Raw genomic sequence first — 26,444 nt, forward strand, 5'->3', positions numbered from 1 at the left:
GACTTGGCAGGTGCACCCGATCTGGTTTTCCTTGAGGCACACTGGGATAGGCCAGCAAGCCTTCTGCAGGTGTCTAAGAGAATGGGGGGGGGGGGAGCAGCCAGTGTCTGGTGCAGAATATGCTGGCCAAGTCCGCCCTCCAAGACTTGAAATTTCTTCTTATATAAATTATATAAATGTCACTCAAATATTTTTGTTTGTTTTTTCTTTTGTTTTCTCTCTGTGCATGCTTTGTTTTTTTTGTTTCTCTCTCTCTCTCTCTCTCTCTCTCATCTATATCTATTTCTGAAACTTTAAAAGCTTTAGTGTAGTTTATCAGCATAATCTAAGTAAGGGTGGAAAAGGAGAAGAAAAGGCTGGGGTGTAGCTCTCAGTTGGTAGAATTTTTGCCTAGCATGCATGAGGCTCTGGGTTTGATACCCAACATTGTGTAAACTGGGTGCTCTGATACACCTGTAATCCCAGCACTCAGGAAGTAGAAGCAGAAGGATCAGGAAGTAAAAGATCAGCCTGGGCTCTATAGTGAGTTCGTGGTCAGCCTGTCTACATGAGACCCTGTCTCAAAAAGAAAAAGAACGAAGAGGAGAAAGAGAAGAAGGAAAAAGGAGGAAGGGGGAAGAGGAAAAGAAAACAATAACAGTCCCATAACCTCTTGCCCCCTTACCAGGCTTGCTGAGACCATGAGGATTTGATGTCTTCTGAGGGTCTTCAGTTGATTCTCTCTATACAGATGATGGTTCTGAGACTTGAAAGTTTCAAATATTGACAAGAAATTAAAATGCCCCTGTTGTAACCAGTAGCCCAGGGGTTCACGAAATCCATTTTTTGTCTGATGCCAGTGATAGTCACCATGATGTGTATCTTCTTTCTGGGCTGGAGAAAGCTCCAGCTGAAGTCCTTTCTATGTCCCCTGTTACTGATGTAACTGCTCATGTCTCATTCTCTCCTGCCAGGGGACCTTGTTGGATCAGTGTTTCTCTGCTGTGACGATATGGAAACTTGTGGTGGGCACTGCCCCGTGCTTCAGAAGTGTGTGTTAACATTGCCAACCTGCACTTACCCTGCACTAGTAGCATCCACCTCTTAGTTCTGTTGTCCATCAGCAATGTCTCCAGGGGCTGGGGAGATGGCCCAGTTGGAAAAGTGATTGCTATGTTCACATGAGGACCTGAGTTTGATCCTCAGCATGGGCCCATAAAAAAACTCAGGTACTTGGATGTGTGTTTATGATCCCAGTACCATGGAGGCAGAGACGGGTGGATCTCAGGAGCTCGCTGGCCAGCCAGTCTGTCCAAATCATAAGCTCCAAATTCAGCAAGAGACCTTGTCTCAAAAAAATAAGGTAAGGAGCAATTGTGCACGACAGAGTGACAGGTGCATTTGGACATGGGCACCTTCTGAGAATCCCATGCCCTTGAGTGATTTCCCTCCAGGTTGAATTTTATACTGGGAGCTCATAGGCCTGGATGGCATAGGCCAAGCCCTGGGATGTCCCTGTGACGCAATAAACAGAACCCGAACATGCAGTCCGGAGGCAGAGGCCAGCATTCTCCTCAATACACTTTATAGGAAGTAGTTCATTATAAGGAGGTTCATAAGAATCCCCCAAGCCAGTCAGGGGTATAACGGTTATTATCAAGTATTGTGTGTTGTTGCATAATTGGGCACACCATCTTTTTGTAGGACGGCCATGAGGAAGGTTTGTTCACACCAGCATCTCCACAGATGTCTGAGTAATATGTCGCACTGCACAGTGGCTGACACGTCCCTGGGCCATGGGGAAATTGAAACTAATACCCTGTCAATGTGCCACCACTGTATGCATGCTGAGTGGAGCATTTTGCCATGGTGCATGACTATTATGGGTCTCCATGGCTTACCCCATGCAGGGCAAACCTGCCTGCTTCCACAAACCTGGACCAAAGTCCCCTCCTCCCTCCAGGCCCCGAGTGATCCCTCCACCTGCCTTGCCATTCATTCCCGCTCTCATCCTGAGTCCTTAGTCCATCCCCTTCCGCTCGCATGTGCCTGCCCACCCTTCCCGTCTTGGCCCGGAGAGACTCAGCTGGAAAGAGTCCATGCTCCATCAGCATGTCAGAGAGTGAGCCTCGCGGTGATAGCAGTGTGTCGTGCGGACTGACAGGGTCATTGCCCTCCCGGAGAGAATGTCTGGGTGCTAAGTGACACGACCATCTCCTAGGTCCCCTATCTCAGGATCTCAAAAACTCAATTTCCGGTGGGTGACTTCACTCTGGAGGTCTCTGATGAACAACTGACGGAGGACACCATATCCCCGACGCTGACAGCAAGCACAGATAAAAGCAAATGGATAAACAGGGAGGGGAGACAGCAAGCAGACACTCTGTCTGTGGCGTGGAGGCTGGATAGAAAGGTACAGAAGTCAGTGGCTCCCCGTGCCTCTCTGCGTGGCCTTCAGGAGCCAGCATCGGCCTGTCTGAGACATCGATCCAGACCCTGGAGATCTCTCATTTGTCCTGTCTTCTTCCCTAGAGATGCTGGCAGGCAGCAATGAGCCGGAGGGAGGGTTAGGTCATTAGTCCGAGCTCGGGGGCTCACAGCAGTGTGGCACACATTCTGTGCAGTCAGGAGGTGGTAAGAAAGTAGAGTAAAGGTTGCAAACATTCCTGACTCCCTAATTAGCTAGATCCAAACTTTCCCAAACTCATATGATGTTTTGGTAGCGCACATAGTGTTGAAGCATTTGGGGAGTTCAGAGGTGGATGTGTGCACCCACCAGGGTCATAGGCAGACGTTTGGGTGGGTATTGAAGAAACTTAGGCTTTATGGAGTCAGCCTCATCAGCAGGAGGCTGGTTCCCTTCCCATTCTTTCTGAACAGGTCTTTAAAAAAATTTATTTATTTTTATTTTGTATCTGTGAGTGTTTGCCTGCATATATGTATGTGCCAAGTCCATGGCAGTTCCTACAGAGGCCAGAAGAGGGCATCAGATCCCTGGAACTGTAGTTACAGGTAGTTGTGGGGGCTGTGAATTGAACCTGGGTCCCTTTGAAAGAGCAGTGAGCATTCTTAACCACTGAGCCATCTCCTCAGACCCCCTTGAAGGAATTCTATCATGAGAAAGTATACTGGGTCTTCACTAACAAATGCTGATGATCTCTCCACTTAACATAGAAATGACAATAGCTTTTTGGGTCATGTGATCTTGTGTTTCCTTTTTAGAAGAATTATCTTAAAAATTAGTTCATTGGTATCAATGCATTGTTTGTTTCAATCAGTAAAGCTATCAACTATTAACCTTTTGACTAATTATATACATGCATATATCTGGCTACTGTCATGGAAGCGTCTGGTTGAGAGGGCTCCATCAGTGAAGTGCTTACCAGGCAAGCATGAGGACCTGAGTTCAATCCCTAGACTCAAAGTCAAAAACAAAACAAAAACCAAACAAACAAAATCCTGGGTCTGTACACACATGCACATGCACTTGCATGTATATACTTAAATTAATAGGTAGTAAAACATGACCCTATTTGAACCCTCCTCAGAAGCCAGGCTCTTGCTAAATGCATTATATGACTCCCATCACTGAACTTTTATCATACTCACATAGCTGGTAGAGAGGAGCCCTATTGCATGTCCCGTGGGGTCATGAGCCTCTGGCTCCAGCCAACTGGGAGTGAATTTAACAGCATCAGTGCCATTACAATTTCATGGGGAAAGTCTTTTTCTCTGCCCCCATTTCCATATATATATAGACATTCTCATAGGATGTTTGTTAAGATTGGGCTGGGTACGCATTTAAAATCCTGCCCAGAATGTAGTCAACTACTGCCTTCTCCATCAAGAGCGGCTTCATGATGGAACAGCCCCCAAAATTGGAGGCTGTAATAAGCTTTCATCTCACATTACTGTTCTAGCCTGGACTGGGCTACTGAGAATTGAGCTGCCTCACTTGATGACTGGGCCATAGTTACCTCAGGTGTCATCAGTGGGATGACCCCTGCTCTCTCGCACATCCCCTCCCCCTCCAGTACTCAGCCCAGGCTTGTTCCTTTGTGGGTGTCAAAAACCAAGAAAATGGTAACTCAGCCTTGACACGCTGTCCTATTTGTGACTGGCGCTTATAATGTTTTCTTTTCTTTTCCTTTTTTCATTTTCTTCATTTATTTTGTTTTCCTGGAAGTAAGAGGATAATTTTTGGGAGTTGGTTATGTCCTTCTTTCATGTGGGTCCTGGGGATTGAACTCACGGCTTCAGGCTTGGCAGTCAGTGCTTTTAGGAGCTGAGCGATCCTGCTAGGAGCTTAGAGAAAGCAAACATGGACCCAATACCATGTGGCTGGTGAATGGACATCTTCATACTCCTTGCCCTTAGCCTTTACCCAAACTTGACCCAGGTCCAGTCTCATAGACGGAACTAGATTTGACACAGAGACTGGAGTTGGTACCCTATACTGCATGCTGAAGATACAGAGTGACCCCAGATGAAGAGCCCCCAGCACTGAGGATTTGAGCTGGAAACCCACTCCATCTTCATCACGCAGGGACTAAATGCCACATTTGCTCAAAAGCAAAAACAAAACAAAACAAAAAAACAAAAACAGAAAAACAAAAAACAAAACAACCATCTGTGGACTTGTTTTAGTTTTTAAAGAAAGCAGGAAAAAAATGACCCCTCTCCTGGAGCAGTCAGTAAAGTACTTGTCTTGAAAACCTGAGGACCTGAATTTGATCCCCCAGTACCCACATTTAAAATTCTGGGCATGGTGGTCCAAGCTTATAATTCCAATGTAGGGGAGGGAGGCAGAGAAAAGGCAAATCTTTGGGGTTAGTTGGGAGGGTCCAGGTCAATGTGAGACCTTATGATGTCCCCATCCCTCCAAAATGGTGGATAGAGCCTCAGAAATGTCACCTGAAACAGTCCTCTGATCTCCACATCCACTCCCATACACTCGCGCCTGCATACATATGTGCACACATGTGTGTGCACACACACACACATGAGAGGGAGAGAGGAAGAGTGAAGAATGATGGAAAAACTTGTTGGCAAAGCTTCATGTTCCCAGCGCACCCTGTGACAGATGGACCCTGCAGTCCCGTGCTCTACTTGCTCTGCATAGCCTTGACTCACTATCTCCCCCAATTAGAAGTGTTTCTAAATCTCTCTACTTCAAGTTCTTAGGAGCCATTTGGGACAGGACTAAATACTTTAAATAAAAGTCACTAGATGTAGCCATTTGCCTCTTGGTATTTTGTAAAAAAATTTGTGAGTTTCTTGAACACTCAGCTATGACATTTCCAAAGACTCTTCCTGGAACGTGGTACCTTGGCAGAGCTTTGGGGCGCCTTTGAAGCTGAAACAGGACTGATCGGGTTAAAACGGAGACACTCAGCCGTCCCTAATGAGAAAGGAATGAAGGTGCCCTTGTCACTGGTGACCTCAGCACTGGGCCTCTGGGGCTAGGAACAGAGTGTTGTTTCTTTGAAGAGACATCTTGACAACCCAAGTTCATCTGGACGCAGAACCAAAAGGCCGCTTTGATCTGCTTGCCAGTGTCCCTGCCGGGAAGGGATTAGGGAGGCTTCCAGAGGAGAGCAAGCAGGATGTCCCATATGCTCAGGGGGGTGTGCAGGCTGCAGTTGGAGGGAGAGACAGGGAGTGGGGAAGGTTGGAAAGACGAGGGGAAAGAAAGATCTCCCAGCTTCTCCTTTAGGAACAGAGAGTTTGAGTTTTTTGGGGTTTGCAAAGACCAGGCAAGGAAGCAGGCTGACTTGAGGATGCCAAGGTAGCATCTGTGGGCATTCGTGATCTTGAGCCCAGCATGCAGCTGGAGTGCTTAACAATGGAAGTCAAAGCCCTCGTGAGAATCTCATCGCAGACAAGCAAATGGCCATCAGCCTACTGATGGGCTGATAAGCCAGCAGGGATGGATAGAGGCTCACAAGAGGGAGGCGTATGTGTCGACCATTCCTGACTTAATGTGGAATCCGAGCAGCCCCAATAGGCACAGACTTAACTGTCTGATAATTCTAAATCTAGGGTTGTAAGCATTAAGTCCATGCTGAGGGTCTAGCAGGCATCTTGCTGAGGATGCAGAGGCTGAGTACCAGACAACAGCCAGCCCGCAGACACCCACCAGTTACTATGTTCCGGTTGCAGACAAAACCCCACCGTTTCCATTCTTACTATGCTGAGTCAGAAGCGGGAGATCCAGAGACTCTCAGCTTCTTAAGATACTGTTTCAGTTAATAGAAATCTTGTAAGATGCTTTGGGTTGAGCAAAATCCATTTTCAGGTGGTGCCGAGCATCGTCACATCTGAACAGACTAAAGGGCAGAAGGCAGGTTTCCAGGTACCACGGAGTGCTGGCCACTCGTGAGCTGAATCTTGAAGGGGACCAGCAGGGCCTGGGGCCTTGAAAAGCTCCCTCCTAAGCAGAGCGTGGTTGACTTATCCAGCCTCTTACACATTTTGATAATGAGTACTCTGTCCTCAGCTATAAAGGAAGACAGTGGTGACAACATGGCCTTCGGTGATTAATGACTAAAGCTACCAAACCCAAGCGGTCAACATTACCAGAGGACTTGAAATCCTTAGATGTAAATGCAAGTGATTTTGCTTCTGGTTTCTTGCTGCTGGTTTTTCTAATAAGCAGGCAAGATCTATACACAGGGGACGAGAAATCTAAAACCAAGATGGCTTGTTTATATTCTTTTTCTTTTGCTGAATATTTTTGCTTTTCTTTATTTTGGCATTGTCAATGGCTAGAAGAGTTGAAAACATAGTAGAAAGAATTTCCACACACTTTTTAAATAGATTTTATGTGCTTGAGCGGTTGCATTTGTCTGTGTGCATGCAGTACCAATGGAGACCAGAAGAGGGCATTGTGTTCCGCTGGAACGGGAAATAAAGATAGGTTTAAACTGCCATGGGGGTGCTTGGAATTAAACCCGGTCCTCCAAAAGAGCAGCCAGTGCCCTTAGCTGTTGAGCCATTTCTCTAGCCCCTGTTTCCATGTACATTTGCCTGGATGCCTCATACTCTACAGTGTTATCATATCTACTTCAGATGAATGTTGTTCTTCTCCCTCCTCTCTGTCTCGGTCTGTGTCTCCACATCTTTTCTCTTTCTCTTCTCCCTCAGCTATCCTCTGCTCCTTCACAGATCCATTCAAAGTTTAATATTATAATTTGTGAGTGTGAATGTATGTGTCTCTGTGTGTGATGTATTCATATATATGCATTTGTGTGTGAGGGTTTGTACTCATGCAGGTGTGTGTGATGGTCAACGGTTGGCATTGGATCTCATTCTTCCATGACCTTCCAGCTTATTTTTAAGACAGACTCTCTCTCGAAACCTGGAGCTCACCGATGCAGCTAAACTGGCTGGCCAGAGAGCCCCCGGGGTCCTCCCGTCTCTGCCTCCCCAATACAGTCCTTTACATGGGTTCTGGGGATTTGAACTCGGATCTTCAGGCTTACACGGTGACTACTTTACCCACTGAGCCATCTCTTTGGCCCTGAAGTTTAACTGTTCTTATAAGACTTGGATCTAGGACCTGAAGAGATGGCTCAGTGGTTAAGAGCACTGACTGCTCTTCCAGAGGACCTGGGTTCAATTCCCAGCACCCACATGGCAGCTCACAACTGTCTGTAACTCTAGTTCCAGGGGACTTGACACCCATGGCAAAACACCAATGCACATAAAATAATAAAGAAATTGAAAAAAAGATTTGCATCTAATTTCATTTTATTTTTTTTAAAGCAAGTGTCTACCCAAATGCTGCAGCAGTATTTGTTCAAGTCCATATTTTTGCCTCAGGATTGGAGGTGCCATCTTTACCTCAAACTAACCTTTCTGTTTCAGGGTTTATTTGTGGATTTTATTCTATTCCATGGGTCATTTTCTTACTCTCAAGGTCATTGATTTGGCTCAACTAGCTGGCCAGAAAGACTTAGAGGTCCTCCTGTCTCTGCCTCCTTCCAAGTGCTGGGACCACAGGCATGTGCCACCATGACCTGCTTTTTTATTTATTTATTTATTTTTACTCTGGAGATTTGAACTCAACTCCTCAAGTTTGCATGGCATGCCCTTTATTAAACCATTTCCCCAACTCCCAGTTTTACATCCTTCAATCTGCTTTACATATTTGAACATAAAAATTCTGTAATTTGTGGACCATCCGGAAGCGTTGGCTACTTCCAGAAAGACTCTTCACCGCTTTGGACTTGTCCACGGTTCTTGTAGACTTCAGAACTGTTTAGCCCAGGCTGGCTTCAAACTCACAGAGATCCATCCGCCTCTGCCTCCTGAGTACTGGGATTAAAGGCATGCCACCACCGTCCGGCCTGGGCTTCAGAACTTTTATCCCTTTGTTCTCAATTGCTGCCTGGACTAACAGCCAGAATACACCAGCCTGTTACTAATTTCACGTCTTTGTTTCTCTCTCTCTAGTGACAGAAGGTCGTGGCGTCATCGATAACATACAGAGATTCTCGTCTTTGCCGCCATACCTGCCCGTGAGCTTCCACATCCTCAGAGCTGAAACCTCCTTCCTCCTCAAGGAGGCCAACCCTGACTTGCTCCGGAATGCCAGCCTGCAGTCCCGGGCGGAGTCTTTCTTTACTTACAAGACCAGGCAGCCGCCAGTATTAAATGCCAGCTATGGGCCTTACTCTGCAGAAAAGGTCATACCTCTGGACTTGATGTTGAACCCCAACTTTTTAGGTCCAACCAATAAGTTTCCGTTTGACTGGAGGCTCAAGGCCTACATCCTCCGGGAGAAAGTCTACCTGGGCCATCCCAAAGTGCAGGTGCTCTTCCACATCGTGGGCCGAGACTGGGATGACCACAGGGTGGCGGAGAAGCTGCCCTGCCTGCGGGTCTTTGCTTTCCGAGATACCCGGGAGGTCCGGGGCAGCTGCCGACTGGGTGGGGCCCTGGGGCTGTGTGTGGCCCAGCTGGAGATGCTGCCTGGCTGGTTCAGTCCCCCGACGACTGTGTCTGGGCGCCGGAGGCCCACGGAGCAGTCAGAAGGGAATCTCGTGGAATTGTACTACACTCTGCAATCAGGGGATGAGCGAGGGGATTGCACGGGAGGTGATACTAGGAAGGATAACGCCATCCGTCCAGGGAAGGATGGACAGGAGGACAGGACGTCCCACTTGCAGAAGATTGGCAGCGTCGGCCTTTACCGCACCCAGGACAGCACCCAGCTCAGCGAACTGCGTTTGGATGGCAATGTGGTCATCTGGCTGCCCTCCCAGCCCGTCAAGCAGGGAGACGTAGTCACGGCCTCTGTCACCATCTCCAATAACTCTACTGTGGACCATTTCATCCTGAGGTAGGTGCCGAGGCCGGCCTCCCGCCGCTGTGGTGTGTCTAGAGTGAAGTGTTGACTCCCTGCATGGGGTAGAGCAATTGCCACTCCCTGAGCGGCCTGCCCCCCTAACACAGAAACCAGTGATTTCAAGCCGCGGTGTGCCTTTTTTGAGACAGGGTTTCTCTATGTAGCTTTAATGCCGGTCCTGGATCCCGCTCTGTAGACCAGGCTGGCCTCTAACTCATAGAGATCTACCTGGCTGTGCCTTGGAATTGCTGGGATTAAAGGTGGGGATCACCACTGCCCAGTTGTTCTTAGGCTGTGTTTGTTGTGGATGGTGAATGGGAAGAGGGTAACACTGGCTAGTAGGTGGCCTCTTTTTCTCTGCCAGCTAAATAATTAAAATCCAAGCAAACAACTCCGTGAAAGATAAGCGCATTGACTTGCAAGTGTTATAGACTTCTCAGATGAAGAAGGGGCCCCCAGAACTGGCAAGACCACCCACTTTAAGAGGCTTGAGGTTTTTATTTTCTTCTAGGGTATCCCACCCAGTAACTGTTCCTTTTTCTCATTTTCTCTGGGTCCAAAGGTTCTGTGACTTTTCTAGAGCAGAGATTGACTTTCTCTATCTGTAATGTTGATGGACTGGGGTTAAGGGTAGGAGCCCCAACTTCACTGTGGGTGCCCCAACAGTCATAGTGACCCACCACTACAAGTGAGGGTGCTGAATGGCTTGTGTATCAGAGAAATGGGAATTTTCATGCTGGGACAAAAATCCACAAAGCAATGGAGACTTACTGCCTGTTGCTAGGGGCCGAAAGCCATGTAAAAACCTCAAAGCTGGGATTACTGTTTGCCCTTCTATCATCCTGGGAGCTCATGGCCTTAGGATGGAAAGACTGAAGAGGTTCAATGCTGCGGCAGTAGGGTCTTTGGTCCTGAGGTCTCATCAGACTGGACAAGGAGGCTAACCTTTCTTTGGCTTCATTTGCTTGTCTACGAATGTGGGTTGTACAGTGAGCTTGCACATTCATGCCCAGCCCAGAGAGATTGATGCCTATAGGCTGTATCTAAGAAAAGCGCCTCGAGTCTTACCTCTTTAGTTCCATTGGTTTCATGGTTCCCTTTGGTAGCCAGGACAACTCAGGGATTCAAGGGGTATGCCTAGCTAGCAAAGCAGCCCACAGACTCCGTCTCGGGATGCTCACTTCCATCACCACTGTGAGCTTGGCGCAGGGTGTCTGGCAGAGGTCTCATGGGCTGCTTTTCACTATGGGGATTTTGGGGGCTCAGGGATGCTTGGCTTTCTAACACACTCAGGGAAAGCCCCATGAAGCAGAGCCTCTTCAGAGGACCCCAGGAGTTTCACATTAGGGAAAGGTAGGTGATGTTTGCCTTCAAATAAAGCTGAAAAGCGAGATCATCAAAATAGAGGAATTTTGATTTGTGAGTCAGAAAGTCTTGGGTTATAATTGCTGTAGCTACATTTTGTTCTTCTTAGGAGAAAAAAAAACTATATACGCAATGCTGTCAGATGATTTGCTTTGGGGGAAAAAATGTTTTCAAAACAGAATGCCGGCCTGTTATTCCACACTTCAGTACAGTCTTATTCTTGCTGGCTGGCTGTGGGGATGGCTATTTTTAAGGCTTTTGCTTTGTGTGTGTGTGTCACATAAAGAATTCAAATTCAAAGATTTTGATACATTTCTTTTTTTTTTTTCTTCTATTTTTATTTTTTTACTTGGAAACATTTCCATATAATGTTTGACACAGAAATCATCAAATAGAAGTATACAATGTTGACAGGAGGCAGTACATTTATAATTTATAACCCCAAATGTATTTATAAATTAGAAATGGAAAGATCTACAAATGAAATTATGAAGGTTCACCAAAGTCATTTAATCTGTCAGTTTCTCATTCATTTTTATGTCTTAATAATATTCTATTGTATGAATAAGCCACATTTTATTTCTCTCCAGTATTTGATAGCTATTTGAGTTGTTTTAACTTTTTTACTATTAGCAACACACTGCTGTAAACCTTCATGTACATGTTTCATAGGTGCACATTTTCAGTAGTTTGAGGATATATTCCTAAGGGTAGAATTGTTGAGTAACAGAGTAACAATGTTTTGCATTTTGACCAACCACCAAACTGTTTTGCCAAAGTGGCACACCATTTTACAATCTCACCAAATCCTTGTTTTTAAGGCTCTGATTTTTGTACAAAAGCATTCAATCATTCTGTCAGACCAAACCAGGAAAAGTAAGCTATAGTTCAGAGCTGTTCTATTCCATTATACTATGCAAAGCCATTCTTGGCGTTTGCAACTCTCAGCCCTTTTGAGTATTCTTGCAGTGTTCACCTTTTCCTCCACCACTTTTTTTTCTTCTTTTTTTCTGGTTTATTTCTATCTATTACAAATGTATAAAAAAATCCTCCATCAACGCTGCTGATAGCAGCAGAACCTTGAGAAATATACCTTTGGTTTGCCTCAGAAAAGGAACACATATTGCACTGTAAAGTTTATAAAATTGGTGCAAAACATTGTGATAATGTTACAATACCAGTTTTAAGAGTTCAGTGACTAATGGGGAGCCGATGGGATACATGCAGAACTGTGAAAGCGATCTCACTTAGCCAGCTGTACACGTAGACTGTAAATCTACATTCAGATCATTTCTGAACTAAGACTATCATCTCAGTTTATCTGTTGAGGTCAACCAGGAAACCCTAGAATATACCTTGATTTTTGCAAAAAACAAAATAGGGAGAGGGGTTTCTTCAGCATTTCAGTCCACGAGTAACAGTATCCTAACAGGCAAAGTGTTCTCTCACTGTCAACATAGAATGAACTGCTGCTGGAGGTCAACTTGGGCTTTAATTTGCATTAGCACTTACATGCATAGTAGTCCAAGTTGTTGACCTCATGACTTTAAAAAGTAACTCTAAAAAAGTAAAATGGCCCTTCTTGGAAGACTAAAGAAAGACATCCAGCCACAGTTGTAAAAAGTCTCATCAAAACAATATACCCTTTTATGAATTACGCCTCAATTAAAAAAAAAAAAAGTAGCCCCAAATAAGAAGCAGCTCTGAAAAAGAAAATATAACTTAAGATATTTGAAAAAAACAAGGTGAATACAGGTTCAAAAATAATTAAGATACATTTTCTTAAGGCTACCTAGAATTAGGCTTTAAAGAATTCTACCATTTCAAGTTTACCACTAGTTACTAGATACCTATTTACAAACAAGATGTTCACCTTTTTTGTTCCTTTATCAAGAGAAAAATCTACCTTCAGATTATGAGGGTGGTGATGGGGAGGGACTAGAAAACAAGATTCAAACAATCCCATGTAAATATCACATTTTTCAAATGGAAGAACTCCAAACTGCACTAGAAGATCCAATCACTAAGACACTTTCCATTGAAATGGTTTAAGTACAACTACATGGCACCAAGGTTTAGGCCTAATATAGGCCTGACAACCAAGTCCTTGTTTTCTGGAAGAAAGGCTTCAAAAGTCCCACTCAATTCCACATAACAATACTTCAAAGATCAATTAAGTTTTCCTTTCCTTAATATTTTTGTTTTTGACTTCTAATCTTAAAGACTAGATTAAAACTTAGCTCATTTCCCAGAAGGCATTGCTTCCCTTTGCTCTATGAAAGAGTCCACCAAGACCTCTTCCTCTAAACCATCTAGCCCCCAGCCTCCAGCCTGTGCTTTCTCAACATCCTGAAAAAGTAATGTAGATAAAATATGCTCATGAACATTAAAACTAGTTGTTAGAAAGACGTAACTAGCTTTATGTTTTAGAACATAAATACTTGCAGCTTAATCTGCACTGACAATGATTGTCGAAGCCTAGAATTCAACATTTACAAATTCTCATTCACACACACAAACCACACTATTATCACACAACTTATGTCTTGAGAGAATCTTCTGCTTTTTAAATCTTTGGCCTCCCAGTCAATCCCAAGTTCAACCAACTTTTCCGAGTTCTGGTAGTTACCTGGACCACTGAGGCATTGCCACAAGACTTCTTCTCTTTTGAAACATCCTTTTTCTCTAGATATTAGGATAGCTACGCCAGTTTGTTTCTTCTGTGGTGTATGTTGGTGTGGGATTATCTATTGCTTGATTTTTCATGGATGTGTTTAGCTTCTTTGGGTTGAATTTTCCCTTCTAGTGCTTTCTGTAGGGCTGGGTTTGTAGACAGGTATTGATTAAATCTGGTTTTATCCTGGAATATTTTGTTTATTCCGCCTATGGTGATTAAGAGTTTTGCTGGGTATAATGGTCTGGGTTGGCATCCGTGGTCTCTTAGTGTCTGCATGAGATTTGTCCATGATCTTCTCGCTTTCATAGTCTCTATTGAGTAGTCTGGTGTTATTCTGATGGGTTTACCTTTATATGTTACTTGGTCTTTTTCCTTTGCGGCTCTTAATATTTTTTCTTTGTTCTGTGTGTTTAGTGTTTTGATTATTATGTGGCGAGGGGACTTTTTTTTTGGATCCAGCCTATTCGGTGTTCTGTAAGCTTCTTGTATCTTCATAGGTATTTCTTTCTTTAGGTTAGGAAAGTTTTCTTCTATGATTTTGTTGAATATATTTTCTGTGCCTTTGAGTTGGTATTCTTCTCCTTCTTCTATCCCTATTATTCTTAGGTTTGGTCTTTTCATGGTGTCCCAAATTTCCTGGACGTTTTGTGTTACAACTTTTTTGTCTTTAGTATTTTCTTTGACTGACAAATCTATTTTCTCTATCATGTCTTCAGTGTCAGAGATTCTCTGTTCCATCTCTTGCAATTGGTTGGTTATGCTTGTTTCTATAGTTCCTGTTCGTTTTGTCAGGATTTCTATTTCCAGTATTCCCTCAGCATGTGTTTTCTTTATTGTCTCAAATTCATTTTTCAGATCTTGGAATGTTTCTTTCATCTGTTTAATTGCTTTTTCTTGGCTTGATTTGATTTCTTCCCATTTTTTGTTCGTTTTTTCTTCCATTTCTTTAAGGGAGTTTTTTATTTCCTCTTTAATGGAGTTTTTCATTTCCTCTTTAAGGGAAGTTCTTATTTCCTCTTTAAGAGAGTGTTTCATTTCCTCTTTAAGGAAAGTTTTTATTTCCTCTTTAAGGTAGTTTTTCATTTCCTCTTTAAGGAAAGTTTTTATTTCCTCATTGAGGGAATGTTTTATTTCTTCTTTAAGGGCCTCTATCATCTTCTTAAAGTCATTTTTAGGGTTGATCTCTTCTGTTTCTTCTGTCATGGTATGTTTAGGTCTTGCAGGTGTAGAATCACTAGGTTCTGATGTTGCCATATAGGTCTTTATGTTGTTGCCTGTATTTTTGCACTGGCGTCTACTCATATTTTCCTCTGTGCGGTGCAGGTGGTGTCTGTGTCTGAGAGTACCTCTCTTGTTCTAATTTTTAGTCTTGGTTTAGTAGGGGTTCTTGGTTAAATTGGTGCTATTGGGCTGTTTCTTCAGGGACAGCTGATTTCAGTCGGTGAATTATATACTTATGATTCTGGTGATCTGGTTTAGTGGCTGGGTAGCGCCTTCTTCTGTGTTCCCAGGTCACGTTTTGTTCATTTGTCAACTCCTCAGCTGATCTTGTTTCTTCAGACTTCAAACTGTAGGCATCTGAATCCTCTCCCAGATGGGTTTCAGCTGAGCAGGGTAGTCTCACCAACACCTCCAAGTTGTTGGGTTTCACAGGATCAGCAGTTGGGCCCTGGGTTGTCCCCAAATGGAGTGCCCAGACTCGCCCTGGTTCTGACCCAGGGAGATAACCTCTTCCCCAGGTGTTGGGGCTAGGGGCGTCCCGTTCCAAGCTGCGTCCGCCCCTCTCCGTCCCCGGGCCTGTCCACCCCTGCGGCCCGCCGCCACAGGCCCACCTGGGTCCACTTGTCTCCTCCGCAGGGCCTGTATGTCCCTGTCAGCTGCCGCTGGGTCTGTCTGCCTCTGAGGGCGGCCAACGGGCCTGTATGTCTCTGCCGGCTGCCACCGCGGGCCTACCTACTCCTGCCCATCACTGCTGCAGGGCCCATCCACCTCTGCGAACTGCCACCAGGCATGTATGTCTCTGCCGGTTGCCGCTGGGCCTGTATGTCCCTGTTGGCCGCTGCCACCGGGCCCTTCCACCTTCGCGAGTCGCCGCCGCGGACCCACCTGCGTCCGCCCGTTTCCGCCCAGTGGCCTGTCTACTTCTGTGGGCCGCCGCGGCCGCCGCCGCCGCCGCCGGGCCTGAATGTCTCTGTTGGCCGCCGCCGCCGGGCCCGTCCACCTCTGTGGGCCGCCGCTGGGCCTGAATGTCTCGGCTGGCTACCGCCCGGCCTAAATGTCCCTGTCGGCAGCTGCCGCCGGACCCATCTACCTCCGCGGGCTGCTGCCACAGGCCTACCTGCGTCTGCTTGTCTCCGCCATCTTGAATCTCTCTCTTGATACATTTCTTAAGGTATTTCTTATTCCCTCAGGTTCAAATAATCATTTGCTGAGCGTCTTGTCTTATCAATATACTCACTTTGCTGTGTCTGTGATGTTCAGAAACCAAACCTTTGTCAAATTCACGGTCCCATCCGTGCATGTTAACTGAATATTCTCTGGCTGAGCTGTACCCTCAACTCTTTCTTACTATTTATGAGTGGACTCATACTGGAGGTCCTGATTTTCTGTTGCTTTGGTTGTGATTGAAGGACTTAAAATACACCCCACCCCACCCTGCCCGTCAAACCCATGTCTTTTACAGGTTTGAAATGGGTGGTTTCGGGGGGGGGCGAGGGGAGAGTACTCTCTGGGAATGTGTCTGTGGCTTCCTGCACGTGTTACCACCTTATCAATGAGGAACCAAGATGAGTGGAGATTCAGCACGAAGCTCCAGCTTCATCACCCCCACCTCACCCGACCCCACTAGCTGAGCAGGGCAAGTTACCGATCCAAGTTCTGAGTTTAAATCTGAGCTACTCATTGTGCCCTGGGGCTGTTAGAACTTGTAAATTGAATTCAGGTGGCACTGGCTTGGGGACGTGGGGATGGAAGAGCAGGCAGCTGCCGCACTGGGGGAGTTGTGACATCTCAGGAGTGCCGTCTGCTGTCCTCTATTTGTGTGAAATAGCTCACTCTTTGAGGAAGCTTAGCCTCTGCCCTCTACCGGGTGAGTCTGAGATGCCCTGGGCAACCTGGATCTAAGGACCAGGCAGTCTGGTTGCAGGCAAGATGCACTGGCCTGGCTATGGCAGAGGATGTCTGGATTTTTCACCCCTAGGCCAGGACCTCTGTTCTGGTCCTGTTCCTCCCACACACAGCTTGGGTGACTTGCGAGATTTCTCTTCGCAGCCTCAATTTCCTTATCTTGAAGATAAATTCAATTATATTATCTGCTTCCGTAGGTCTGTGATAATTCTGTGTTTATGGGGTGTTTATACCAGTGTCTGGCACATACAAAGATTGAATATTATCAACAGATTTTTATGAAATTATGAAACTTCCCTGAGTTCTATTTTAGCAGCAGAGGGACATTGTGCTGTGAATCTGCCAGCTCCAGGCTTGTCCCCCAAGCCGTGGTGACATTTCGCCCTGTCTTTGTTAGGAAGGACTGTCTTCTAGAAAGCAGGACTTGTGGGGTACGGAAGGTGATAGAGTACCTGGAGTTGAGTCTCTTTGTGTCCACACTCTCTGACTCACAGCCTTCTAATCACAAGTCACAACAAGCCTCATGCAAGGAGGTGAGCCTTGTTCACACATAAAAGGCCATGTGTCCTCTGATCTTAAACTTGACACAAAATTCCTCAGCATAGGAGACCCAGAGTGCACACAAAGATCTATGTGCTTATGTCTAGAACTCACACAGAGCCCCAAGTGCTTGTGTCCTGAGTGCACACAGAGACCCATGTGATTATGTCTAGAGCACACACAGAGACCCAATTGCTTATGTCTAGAATACATACAAAGACCTATGTGCTTATGTCTCAGAGACCAGGAAGAAAAGCATTGTCTGAGGGTCTGTCTTGAAGTGATATGCTCTCATTCCAAAGACCCAACTTCACTTTTGGAAACAGAGGAGGGGAATCTTTGAAAAATAAAGGGGGGCTGGGGAGATGAGTCAGCAGTTAAGAGTACTTCCTGCTTTTGCAGAGGACCTAGGTTCAGTTCCCAGAACTTACACAGTGGTCACAAATGCCTGTAACTCTAGTTACAGCCCCACCTCCAACGGCTTCTTTTGGCCCCTGTGGGCTCCTGGATGCATGTGGTGCATATAAACTCACATAGGTAAATACACATACACATTAAATAAACAAATAAATAAACATGGAAAGGTGAAAGGTGGCTGGGGAGTTATTGTCCAGTGAGTCACACCTTGGTTATGCTAGAATGGGACTGGAGTTCAGGTCCCAGGGTAGCCCACCAGTAATCTCAGACTTGGAGGAAGAGATAGGAGAGCCACAGAGCAAGCTCACTAGGAGACCAGCCACATCTGTGACCTCTGGGTTGGAACTATCTTCAGATAAGCTAAAGCTCCATGAATAAGGTGTAAGAGAGATGGAGGATGATTCCCAGCATCCACCTCGGGCTTCCATGTGCTCACACATTTGCAGAAATATGCACACATATACACACACACACACACACACACACACACACACACACACACACACACATGCTGAAACATTCACATACATGAATGCCACAAATACATGAAATATGGAAAAATAAAATAGCATAAAGTGAGAAGAGAGTTATGGACAATGTAGACATCTGGGGATTTTCTGATATTTGGCTGTCAGTTGACGGTTGGTCCATTCGGCCAGCTTATCATATGGTATTCCATTCTGTGTTCCCCTATTCCTGATCTCCACTTTTCCCACTCCTTATTCTCCAATCTCTACTTCTTCTATGTATCTTTTTAAAATCTTGGCATGGCATGCCTTTAATCCCAGCATGCAAGAGGCAGAGGCAAAGGCAGGTGGTTCTCTGTCAGTTCAAGGCTAGTCTGATCTACATGGAAAGTTCCAGGCCTATCAGGGCTACATAGTGAGATCTCATCTCAACAACAAAACAAAAAACAACTCATTTCTTTTTATGATCGTCCTGTAGCAAGCTTTAGAAGTCACCCAGTCATTCCCATGTACCTTCTTCCAGCTTCGTCACTCAATCTAACAATCGATACCTTACTTTCAAGGCCACACATTGACCATTTTAACCAAGTTGCTTGTAATATTTGGATTAAAAACTCAGGTTGTAAGTAAGGCGCATTATCCTTTCAAGTTTATTCATAACAGGAAATTTTCAAAGGGGAGTAAGTCCAGCTGCCATGGGCAAATTTTGAAAGCAATGTCCAGTTTCCCTTAAGAGATGTGCCCTGTGGACAGATGAGCTATGAGACCTTTGCCTATGCAGGGTGCTCTTTTCAGGCCCTGGATTTGGAGGGAGATCCTGTGTCATTGATGGGCTGTGCATGCTCTGGCCACTCTGTCAATCATTTGCTGTGGAACATCTGGACTGAGAAGTGACCACAGCATTCGGGCATAGTTACCACAGCCTGGACAATGATAGGGCCTGTGTTCTCAACCTTGTACTCGTCAGATGAGCAGGCATGTTCAGACCCGAGATGTTCAGATGCAAGCTGGAGAGCATCTCAGATACCCTTGAAAACCTTAACATTTAGCCAGCAAAGCAAGGCTTTGCTCAGAGAACTCATCCCACAGGCAGCTTCATGAGCAGTGAGCCCTCCAGGCCAGGCAGGAAGACTCTGCGCTCCAACAGCCTGGGCAAACAGCTGTGTGCCTATACGATGCTCAGATAGCTCAGGTAGCCACCCTGCTCAGCATCACCCAGCTCTCACTCCATCTACTCCCACAATTAACCACTTGAGAACGGCTCTTGAAGCCACTCTTGAGCAAACGAAAGGTTTGCCTTCTCCAAGCCCTTTATTCATTTATCTATGCATTATTTCATGTCTGTGCTGTGACGCATGTACGTGCACATTCAGGTGCACACACTTGTGCCCAAACTCACAGAGGCTAGTGCTGGATATAGGATGTCTTCCTCTTTCACTCTCTCACCTCCATCCACTTGGTTTTCTTTGGGAGACAGCATGTGTCTCTTTCTGGATCACTGTACCCAGTTGCTAGTCCGCCTCACTGCTGGGACTACAGGCGCTACCAACCATGCCAGCTTTTTACGTAGATGCTGGCGCTTCAAACTCAGGTCTTTCATGATTGCATCGCCAACACGGTTACCCCCTGAAACCATCTTCCCATCCCCCAAGTTGCCTTTTCTATCTGGGATTCTAAAGCATTACTATTTCCTTTTTTTTTTTTTTTTGCATTTGTAATTACCTTCTTTTAATGAGCCAAACAAGACCCGGCACTCTCTCATTTTCACTGTGCACGCAGTGTTTCTTTTAATTCCGCAAATCTTTGTTCCATTCATGCCTACTAAGCCATTGGCAGGGCATTGTTCAATAGCAGTGAAGGAACCAGGGTAACCACGTTCCTGAGTGGGTTTTCTGCACTAGCGGGAGAAGGGAACCTTCCCTGCCCCCCGTAAGGAAGCAAATGCTGTAAATATGACCAGGGGAGTCCTGAGAATGCTTTTTAAGTAAGGCAGGCCTTGCTGGAACAAGGCATAACGGACAAGCATCATCATGGAGGCAGCGTGCTTAGAGTGTTGCAGGACGGGGATGCTGAGACAAAATGGAAGAGGGATCAGTTAATGATGCCTGGATGAATAAACAGACCACATGTTCCCAGCCTCATCAGGAGCTAAGTGTCCAAACTGAGAACAAGGAATACACTCTTAGAGAAAACATATTCTTCTTCTCCTAGCAGCTGCCAATAACCAGTAGCTCCTCAGCTAGGGGTGGGACTTTGTGCCCACCTTCCATTTCCATGCTGGGATTTTGTCTGACTTGAGTTTGCAGAGGTCTTGTGCATTCTATCATAACCACCGCAAGGTCCTATGTGCAACTTCCCTGCTGTGTCCTGAAAACACTGTTCCTTTGTAGCCATTTACTGGCTCTTACAATCTTTCCGCCTCTTCCTCCTCAGTGATCCTTGAGCCTTGGGAGCAGAGGATGCAATATGTATGTCCCATTTATGTCTGAGCACTCCACGGTCCCTCATTCTCTGCACATTCACCAGTTGTGGGTCTCTGTGCTAATCACCATCTACTGTAGAGATGATCAGCTTCTCTGATGAGGGTTGAGAGCTCTACTAATCGATGGGAATAAGGATAAGTTGTTAGGAGTTAATGGAACAGTCTGTCCTTTTAGCAGAGTGCTAGCAGTAGGTTCTCCTTAGTGCCTATGACCTGTCTAGACACAGGCTCTTGGCCCTAATAATAATGCCAGGTATAGGTTCCATCTCGTGAAGTGGGCCTTAAATCCAATCAGAAAGTGGTTGATGACACCTTTGACGTTTGTACCACTATTGCGCTAGAGGGCATGTCTTGCCAGGCTGGTTATTATGGTACCTTGCAAAGTTTGCAGCTAGGTAAGATTGATGATTACTTTTCTCTACCAGTAGTGTGCATGGAACCTTCTAGCACCATGAAAGCTGTTCAGTATGAATGAAGTGAATACCTACTTGATTTCTCCATTTCCTATGACTCGAGTCTGTGGTGTCTTCAGCAATAGGGTCTCACAGTCAAGTCCTGAAGGGCAATTTGCAGTGTTGGCAATAGGCTGTAATGTTTGGAGTGTCAATGGAACCTTACTGACCAATATATCCAAAAGAAGTAACCCATTCCTGGTAGCTGGCTCTCTGGTGTCTGGTGATGGCATTGTCACCCTGCTATAGGGAACTCCATTTAAATTCTTTTTACATGTGTATGGTGGTGAACTGTGGAGCTAGTCCCGATAGTAGACAAAGAGAGGCTGTTCTAAAGCCAGCATCCAGACCTTCATAGCCTTGTCTTCCAGAGGTGGGACCATAACATGGATGAGGAATGCAGCAGCCAGTGATGGGTGAAGAAGCAATGTCCTTGCTTCCCTCACTCTGTGACCCCTGTCACTGCTGAGTGAGACACAGTCACCATAATGAGTGACCCCTGGTTCCCCGAGCCGAGTCAACATAGCCTTGGCATCAACATGTTTCAATAAATGAATAAATAAATGATCCCAACTGTGACATGTTCTTAGCATGTGTCAGTCGATAAATACGATGGATGAATGCAGGAAAGTAGTTAAAGAGATGTACTGTGTGACTTCATCTACAAGAGGACTGAGAGAATATTGCTCCCAAACAGAGGAGGTGGATTGCTTTTGAGAAGTCTGACAAAGGAGACTGAGGCTGGCTCCCACCTCCTTTACAAGGGCTGGGGAAGGTTAATCCAATAGAGTCAGTTTGTGACCAACCAGTGCAAAGGGCAGAGTTGTGGGCTCCCACCAGAGATCAAAGGGTAGGATGTTATACACAGTCCTCTGTGTATAACAAACATATACTGAAATATTATCATCATAGCCAGACATGAAAACCACCCATTACCTGCTGGGTAAACAGCAAATGTGAGGTACCTATACAGTGGAAGAGAATGAAGTACTGAAAAGGAATTAAATGACAATATATGCCATTGTGTAGGTGAACCTTGGACATAAGATGCCGAGAGAAGTCACATACAAATGACTCTGGTGCCTGTGATTCCATTTGTATGAAGCAGTGATCAGTGGCCAGGACAGATGCCGAGAAGGGAGTGATGTCAGCCTCTGGGGCTCATAAAAATATCCTGAATTAGGTAGTAATGAGAACTGCAAGGTTTATTAAGCACACTACACGGTTCTAAATCCAACCGCCCACCTGCTCACAGTGGCCGTCCTTTAGGGTATATATCACACCTATGGAGCAAAAAGGAACAGGAGCCACAGGCCCTGGATGCTCAGATGTTGCTTCTGAAGGGATTGGCCACTTGACAGCCCCAGCCACTGGTGACAAATGGGAAGTTTACCACCAGGCTTTGTGGCTTTAAAGAGAGGCCAGAAATGGGGATTCCTAAGTGCCTCCCTTTGAAGAGTGTTATAGTTTCGTTTCTGTTGCTGTGAGTCAATATCCTGATGAGGCAGTAGGAAGACAAAGGTTTATAATTCAGGTTTACAGTCCATCATTTTGGGAAAATCAAGGCCGGAAGTCAAGCAGTTAGTCACAGCCTATCCACAGTCAGGAGCATGGGAGATAAACACATCTGTTATTTGTTCCCAGCTAGCTTTCTTTCTCTTTTCTTATGCTCTAAAAGACACTCTACCTAGGGAATGATGCCACCCACAATGAGCTAAGTCTTCTTATGTCATTTAGACAGTTCCCCCACAGACGTGCCCACAAAATAGTCTGACCTAGGTAATTCTTCATTAGGAATTAAGAATCTCTTACCTGGGGCCAGAGAGATGGCTCAGTAGTTAAGAGCACTTGCTGCTCTTGCAGAGGACCTAAGTACAGTTCCCAGCACCCACACGGCAACTCCAGCTCCAGGGGATCTGACATCTTCTTCTGGCTTCTGCAGGCCCCTGCACTTATGTGCACATACCTACATGCAGAAACACACATATTAATGTAATTTAAAATAACAAAATAGTATTTTTTTAAAAGATTCTCTTCCTAGGTGACTCTATGTTGTGTAGACTTGACATTGAAAACCAACTGTCACAGCAGGTAACATGGTCACACTATAGCTGTCACTGCACAGACGTGAATACCTGCAGGTGACCTTTTTGCCTCCAAGAAGTAATAAATAGGGGCCGGAGAGATGGCTCGGTTGATAAAGTGCTTCCTGCACACGTGTGGGGACCTGAGTGTGAATCCCAGAACCCACAGAAAGAGCTGGGTGTTGTAGTGAAGTATGCCTGTAATCCTAGCATGGGGGAGGCAGGTCAGAGGGTCCCTGCCTCTCCCTGACCAGCCAGTCTAGCTGAATCCATGAGCTCCAGGTTCAGTATGATATCCTGCCTCAAAAAATAAGATGGTGGAGGAAGACCCTGATGTAACCTTTGGCCTCCATATACATTCACACACCTGTTTGCACATGTGTGCGTACACACACACACACACACACACACACACACACACACACACAAAGTAGCAATGTGTTCCTTGTGTCTGTCATGGTAACTGCCTCTAAACCTTGTGACTCGAAGCAGCAAAGCTTCCTTCCCTCACAGGTTTAGAGGCCAGAAACCAGAAACCAAGGTGCCCCCAAAGTGTCTAGAGAAAATGCCTTCCTACCTCTTCCAGCTCGTGATGGCTCCTGGCGGTGTGGTCCTCATTTCCTCAACTTGGGGTTGCGCCACCACCTTCAGCTTCTTCCCATCACACCCTCCCTCCTGCCGCTACCCTGTGGCTTCTTAACACCTCCGAGACCCTTTCCTTCCTCCCAGGAGGACATTGTCCTTGAGGACAGGGCCCACTCACCCGTAACAACCCACAAAGGCTCTGTTCCCAGATGGCTCTCATTGTGAGGCTCCATGTGGGTCTGGGTTCTGGGATGGGGGCTGCGTTGACCCCCACCACAGAGAAGCTGCTTCCAAGTCCCTGGATCCTTGAGTGCCCCCATGCCCCTTGACCAGCCACATTTCCCATTGGGAAGCACCCCACACACCACCTGAGTTTGAAGTAGGTCTCTCCCTTCCCCACCCCCATCCAGCCCAGCACTCTCTCAAATCCACTCCTCTTAATTGCTGAGCGCAGGCTGCCTGATGCTGTTATAATTCAATTTCACAGACTCATCTTTTTTCTTCTGATCTCTTTCATGTTTGAAGATTTGAAAAAAAAAAAAAAAAAGGAAAGAAAGAAAAAGGAAACAACAAAAAAAACCCCACAACTCCTCCTCCTCCAAGGCATTTTCCAGATACCTGGCTCCTCCTGGTAATTTCTGCCTCTACATCTCCAACTGGCCATAAAGCCGTGAGGTCAAAGAAGGGCTGGTCTGTCCTCAGACTCCCCATTACCAGAGGAAACCCTAAAATGCAATCAAGTTTGCATCATTGGCACATAGGGAGAGAAAACTCTGGAAAGTCGTTTTTTTTTTTTTTTTCTGCTCTCTGCCCGATGTCTGTTATTCTCCCCATCGAAGGCCTCCTTGTTTTCATTTTCTTCAGCTTGTCATTTTAAATGCGTTCTCCTGGAACGGACAAAAAGGAACAATTTTCTTTCTGCTTGGGAAGAAGTAAAGAAGTGGTTTCCTGCTCCGGCCCCGAGTCCCCTCCCCAGCTCCCCCCAAACACATCTGGGTTGCCAGGCAGCCCAGGCTGGGTTCAGACTTCCAGAGCTGTTTGCTGCTGTGGGAAACATTGGAACAGCAAATTGACTCCAGCTCGGAACAGAGAGGAACCAGAGAGCCCTTCCGACCCGCCACCCGCGGTCTTTGTTCCACATTCTTTAACCCACTTAAGAGTCATCTCGGCTCTCAAGCTCCCCAAATTATGCCTTTGACTGTGGTGCACAGTTTAACCCCTGAGGAGTGGGCCTGTGGCATCTTGTGTCTTTCTGGAAGTTTCCAGAGAGCAGGGGTGCTAGAAGGACCAAGCTGTCATTGCAGCAGGGAGGCTCGTCGGTCCTTTCTGCCTTTGGTTTCTTTGTCGTGGTGTGTGTGTGTGTGTGTGTGTGTGTGTGTGTGTGTGCGCGCGCGCGCATATGTGTTTGTGTGTATGTGTGTGCATGTAAGTGTGTGCCTGTCTATGTGTGTATGTTAGTGTGCATGTGTGTATGTGTGTGCATGTGTGTGTTGCATGTGTTTGTACATGTCTGCATATTTGTATGTGGTATTAGAGTGTATACGTGATGTGTGTGTATGTATATGTATTCATATACTTATGTGTATGTTAGTATGCATGTGTGTTGTGTATATATATGTTTATATGTATGTTAGTATGTGTGTATTGTGTGTATGTATGTATATGCACATGTGTATGTTAGTATGCGTGTATTGTGTGTATGTATGTATATGCACATGTGTATGTGTATATGTTAGTGTGCGTGCATATATATGTGTGTGTGTGCATGTGTGTGTATTGTGGAGTTGTGTATGTACTGTGAGTGTGTCTCTGTGTGTGACTTTATGTATGTATGTATGTATGTATGTTTGTTGTATGTATATGTGCATTGTGTTCTTGTGTATGAAATGCATACTTGCATGTGCATGGGTGTGGAGACCAGAGAACCTCAGATGTCACTTTTTGGGAGTTCCATCCACCTGTTTGGTTTTTGTTTTTTCAAGATAAGGTTTCTCTGTGTAGTTTTGGAGCCTGTCCTGGATCTTGCTCTATAGACCAGACTGGCCTCGAACTCACAGAGATCCACCTGCCTCTGCCTCCCGAGTGCTGGAATTAAAGGCATGCACCACTGCTACCCAGCTAACTTGTTTTGGTTTTGGTTTGGGGGGTTGTTGTTGTTTCTCTGGTTTGGGGCTTTTAATTTTTTTCTTTTTTTTGAGGCAGGGTCTCTCACTATCTGAAACTCACCCTGTAGCCTAGGCTGGCCCACCAGTGAGCTCCAGGAATCTACCCATCTCTGCCTGCCCAGCGCTGGGATGCCAATCATGTACCGCCATGCCCACTGTTTTCTGTGAGTGCTGGGCCTGAACCCAGGGCTTCATGCTTGCATGCTCAGCACTTTCCCAGCTAAAGCATCTTCCCAAACCTGGTGTCTGTCTATGGACACTGGCTCTTACTGTGTTGCCGGGGTGGCCTTTGACATACCATGTAGTATACGCTGGTCTCAAATTTACAGTCCTCAACCTCAGCCTTGGGAGTGCTGGAATGACCAGTGCATACAAATGTGCCCAGTGCAATGATCTGGGAATTTTAAGGTGTTACTGCACAGCTGGTCTAATGTCAGTTCTCTGGGGCTCCTGAATTTTAGATAACTGAACTATGTGCCTTGCTCCCCACAAGAGTTATTAGCCAAGTCCAACTCTTGGCCAGAGAGGAAAAGGCCACTTGGAGTTTCCTGATGGTGTTGTCTCTTTAAGCTTGCTCCCAGAGTCAGGCTGTCTGCCATTCCAGCCTGTGTTCCCAGTGTTCTTAGAAACACTGAGTGTGCGTCTGGGAGTTCCCTCTGGACAGGTGGGCTGCAGCCTGCTTTGAGAGACATGAGCGACTCTTTCTGGAAAGGCAGGTTCTCCGTATGGGGACATGGAGGTCAACGGAAGGAA

General features: G+C 45.9%; 1 protein-coding gene across 1 annotated transcript in view; it reads left to right on the top strand.

Annotated features, from left to right (window-relative positions):
• The window catches only part of Tmem132c (transmembrane protein 132C), a 320,703-nt gene that overhangs the window by 108,375 nt on the left and 185,884 nt on the right, over nucleotides 1–26,444 (top strand). The window contains exon 2 of the mRNA XM_037198265.1: nucleotides 8,437–9,325. Coding sequence (XP_037054160.1) covers nucleotides 8,437–9,325 — 889 coding nt within the window. The remainder of the gene's footprint in view (nucleotides 1–8,436; nucleotides 9,326–26,444) is intronic.

Source organism: Peromyscus leucopus, chromosome 23 (assembly GCF_004664715.2).
Source record: "Peromyscus leucopus breed LL Stock chromosome 23, UCI_PerLeu_2.1, whole genome shotgun sequence".
In the NCBI taxonomy this organism is placed as follows: Eukaryota; Metazoa; Chordata; class Mammalia; order Rodentia; family Cricetidae; genus Peromyscus; species Peromyscus leucopus.